This window comes from Neltuma alba, unplaced genomic scaffold (assembly GCF_004799145.2).
Source record: "Neltuma alba isolate B1F8T4 unplaced genomic scaffold, ASM479914v2 tig00012187_pilon, whole genome shotgun sequence".
NCBI classification, from domain to species: Eukaryota; Viridiplantae; Streptophyta; class Magnoliopsida; order Fabales; family Fabaceae; genus Neltuma; species Neltuma alba.
In genome coordinates this window covers 495,150-499,623 of record NW_021636728.1, presented here as the reverse complement: position 1 = coordinate 499,623, position 4,474 = coordinate 495,150, and the positions used below count along the sequence as shown (strand labels likewise).

Sequence of the window (4,474 nt, the reverse complement as noted above, 5' to 3'; positions counted from 1 at the left end):
GCAAAAGAGACAAATGGATCCTCTTCCAAGGTCTTGCAGCAAAATGATAAAAGTGGCCGAAACACAGCAAGCCGACGCGAACATATTATTGTGAGGGGAATCTAAACAGTATGGGCCCTAACATAGCCAGACCACGTGCAGATGAAAGGCTTGCTACAAATAAAATAAAATTAAATCTTTTAGAGGATCCAGAGGGAATTCTTGATGGAAAAATAAATACAGTTTCTTCTTCCCATGATACTATACATGACAATAAAATCTTGGTGATGCATGATGATACGAAGGGAGATACTAATGTCGAACCAATGGAATAGGAAAGAATTGACATTGACTGCGGCAGAGATATTTCAGTTGATAAATCTCATATCATTTGTAAAATAATTACAATTTATTTGAATTAATTCAAACTAATTTAAATTTCAAGGTCAAACACTGATCCTAATTGATTAAATTAATAGCCAATAGTTAATTTATTTTTTCATTATTTTTAATTAATATTTTTTATGTAGGCTTTCTAAAAAATGTGCAAGACAGTAAAGTTCTACCATTCATAAGGGGAAAAAAAAGTTGTTTCATAGTTTTGCTTATCCATTTCATACTATTATTTTATTTAAATAAGTTAAATCCTCTTATTTAATAAAATTAAAAAATAAAAAGAAAAAGTGATATAAAAATTCATTACATGAATAAATATTTGTCATAATAAAAGTAGTTATTCTTATTAATTATGAATAAATTATATATTATTTATAAAAATTCATTACATGAGTAAGAAAATTCAAATTTAAACCAACATAATATTTTTTATTCTTATTAATTATGAATAAGTTATATATTATTTATTATTATATCTTTTTAAATTTTTAATTCAACTATATGATTTTGATTGGCTTATTATTCAAGAAGTTAAAAAAAAAAAGAGTTTTATTTTTTTTAAATGATGGACAAATAAATTAGTTAGTGTTACTTATTAATTGAATTGAATTGAATTAGTTAGAGTTGTTTCGTACTTTTGTAATTCCAATTAGTTTGAATTAATTTGAATAAACTTTAATTATTTTGTTAAAAAAAGAAAATTATAGGATGTGGTGAGAGATAATATATGAAATTTTGTTCAGGGTAAATTGGTAATTTTAGATTTATATTTAATATTTAGTCCTTCCAAATAAATACAACTTTTAATATCTTTCCCTGTAAATATTATTGCCTCTAGTTCCCTCTCCCTGATTTTCCCTAACTTAAATCATGTACGCATATCCAATATTTTGATTATTTGAATGATATAACTAATTAGATTAATTATTTAATTTATATTAGATACAATTAAATGAATGAAATTATCAAATATTTCGGGCCATAAAGGGCAGACCCGAAATTTAATAAAATTGAACTCGAAGGAGCATTTATATTATCTAAAATAAATTATCACAGGAACACTCATGCGCTTGGCGAATTACAGTGTTACACCTTATTTAAAAATTTAGTTTTCCAACTTAAAATATAAACATTTATATTATTTCATATAATATGATTGTACTGTACGATGAATTTGAAAGTTATTTTATGAAAATGTTCCCCCAAATACTTGTTTTTTTTTATTTTTTATTTTAAATTCATTCTTTAATTATTCTTGTTAAGCGCAAAACAATATCAGCCTATTTATACATCCAACCCTGAGTGGGTTCGCGCCCAGCGCCGTTGAGGAGTTGAGAGGAAAAAGCAAGAAGAAAGAAAAATGGCGTCTATCCTGTTGCGGCCCAGGCGACAGAGGAAGAAAAAGTTGTTTCGGAGGATGTCCAAGAAAAGGTAAAATATTTCCCTTGAGTATATTTTACCTCGCCTCTGTATTAGGTTTCTGGTTTCGTTTGGTCTTTCAAGATCGATTAGGAATACAGCTGTTTGAATTTTGAAATGAGATGTTGGATTTAGTTCCAGGATTAAAGAACTGCAGGCCTGGAATAAAGAATTAGATACAGAGTTGGAGAGGGGACTTAATGATTTGAATTCAACGGCTGAATTATTAGTTACTGCCATGGGGAAAATGAACGTGTTAATCCGAATGAAGGAAATAAAGAAAATGGTAGGGGATTACCTCAGCAATCTACGGAACAGCGAAGCTTTGATGGATCCGGTAATTAAAGATATTTATCTCGATCGTATTTTTCCTTTTAAACAAAGAACTACTAATTATAGTGCATCTTTTTTTAGGAAAATGCTCAAGCCGAGGATGCACTAGAGCAGAAAGAGGCCATGGTAAAAGGCTTGAAAGAACTCGAGTTAAAGAAGAAAAAGCTCGAAAGGGACATAGGGAAGGTTCTCAGGCGGTCAAAGACAAGAAAGAAGAGTCAGAGAGAAGAGTCAGAGACACGAGGCCTCCGTTTCAGTGCTAAGCTCCATTGGCTCTCATCTCGCTCCGTTTGCTCGTAGCTCCATTTCGTCATCACAGATTCGAAGGTAAGTGCATAAATCCTGGCTATTGTCCCCTTATTGCTCTCAATCAAGCTTATGCTTTGTTTTAAATCAATCTCCGTCAAGTTGCTCTGTTATAGGTTCTAAAATAAAGTGGCAAAAACAGAAAAGAAAGATCAATCATTAGAACTCTATTTGCTATACAATCAAGTTTGGAATTCTATTTGTTACCTGAAATCCTAATGGGCCTGACAATTTTGTAAATTGGAACTCTATTTGCTGTTTGATTCAAGTTTGGAACTTCATTTGCTATCTGATTCAATTTGGGAGTTCTATTTACTGTGTTGTATTTTAAAAATATTTTGACTAAAGTTAAATGTGCTTTGACTGAAATTAACCGTGATCATGATGTCAGCAAATTAGAATTACTTCTTCCTTGTATTCTAGGGATTTAAAATTATCAATTCCTCATCACATCAGAAGCCACACACACACACACACACATCTTGTGCAATTAGCCGCCCAAAATTTTATGTTTTTTCGGCACTCGTAACGTTCAGATTTGTGTCTGCATTTTCTTATCAGCTCCACAGTCAATTTTTTTTTTTAAAGAAAAGCACCATTTGAAAAATTTATATTCGGTTGAATATTGAGCTTATAAGTTTCAAACCAGCAAAGATTCTTGATCAACCAGAGACACAATTTTAATTGTGAAATGTGCTAATGTTCACAATTAGCTCCAAACTCACTGTCAAGCTTCAGCATAGTTGGAAAGAAATTTAGTTCAAGATCGTTTCTTATGTGCCCTTTCCCTGATCATTTCTCATCTTCCCTTTGCTTTATTGTGATTTCACTAATGTACAAGTCCTAGGCGGCGGAGACTCTAGCTAGACATATATTAGACCAAGCTTTAGTAGCACAAGCTTCAGATGAATTTTGCCCTCTATTTTGGAAATCCTGTATGTTTCATTGCTCAATTTGTGTTGCTGCAAATTGGAAAAATCATAGACATAGTAAACACTCTAATCTCATTAGATATTAGCATTACTTGAAACTATACAGTATCGCATGCATTCCTATAAAGTGGCTAAACAAAGGACACAAATTTTATATTACTTGATGGGAATTGACAAACAAAAAGTATAGTGAAGGATAGAAATTGATTTGTTTAAATATTGATTTGCATGTAGGTTACAAGTAGAGGATTGAAGCAAAGCAAATCCTACGAAGAGTTGTTTTTTGAGCTATGCAAAAGCCAAAATATCACTCCCCAAGAGCCAAAAAGAGCCCGCTGTTTTATTTTACTATCCTGTATAAAAAAGAAATTATGTATATAGCTAGGTATGCCATAAGTCACCTGTGTAAAGAGGATGAAATGTATAAAGATTGGATCTGTATCCGAAAGGACTTGTATAAGACCATCTATTTTTCTATTCGTTACCTTTGTGTATAGTTCATAAGATCCATGGCTTCAAGTAATGGAATTTCTTTGCCTTGTGCCTACATTGACAAGTAATAGTTTTTTTATACATAAATTAAAAGTACAACATTTCTTCTTTGTTTGTCGATTCTTTTCTTCCCACCCTTCCCAATGTCTCTTCCGTGATTTTTCATCTCTTTCTTTGAATCCCTTTAGCATATTTTATGGCTATAAGATTGGTTGAGAAGTATCATTTTCATTTCCATTTGGAATCTTATTTTCTAACTTAATGATATATCTTTCAACACAAGTAAATGCCTCATCAGTATTGGTAGCTCTTGTCACCAATCTTACCATTCTACTCACCAGATGTCTGAACTTCCATGTTATGTCAAGTTTAGGATATGTTTCTATCTCATTTCCTTTGACATCATGTTCAACCCCATTCTTTGCTTCCTTGGTCCATCGCCTTAGAATACATTGTTTAGGCAGAACTCTTACATCTTTGCTTCCTTGTTGCTGAGGCTTCTCACTGTATTATTGTTATTATTTTTGGTCCAGACTACTTTTATCGAGCAATTAATCGAGGTAGTTTTGAAGGAATGATATTTTAGAAAAAAGTGATCTTGGATGGAATGACTAGTT

At 31.7% G+C, this 4,474-nt stretch overlaps 1 protein-coding gene across 2 annotated transcripts; it reads left to right on the top strand.

Annotated features, from left to right (window-relative positions):
• Positions 1 to 1,719: 1,719 nt before the first annotated feature.
• On the top strand, positions 1,720 to 3,697 carry LOC114724389 (uncharacterized). 2 transcript variants are annotated; one of them, XM_028910723.1, is made up of 4 exons: positions 1,720 to 1,806; positions 1,936 to 2,131; positions 2,209 to 2,454; positions 3,600 to 3,697. In XM_028910723.1, exons 1-3 carry the CDS (start codon positions 1,736 to 1,738, stop codon positions 2,425 to 2,427), a joined length of 486 nt encoding a protein of 161 aa, XP_028766556.1. In that variant the 5' UTR covers positions 1,720 to 1,735; the 3' UTR covers positions 2,428 to 2,454; positions 3,600 to 3,697. The 2 variants fall into 2 exon arrangements, with proteins under 2 accessions (XP_028766556.1, XP_028766555.1); XM_028910722.1 differs by having other exon boundaries at positions 1,930 to 2,131.
• Positions 3,698 to 4,474: the final 777 nt, after the last annotated feature.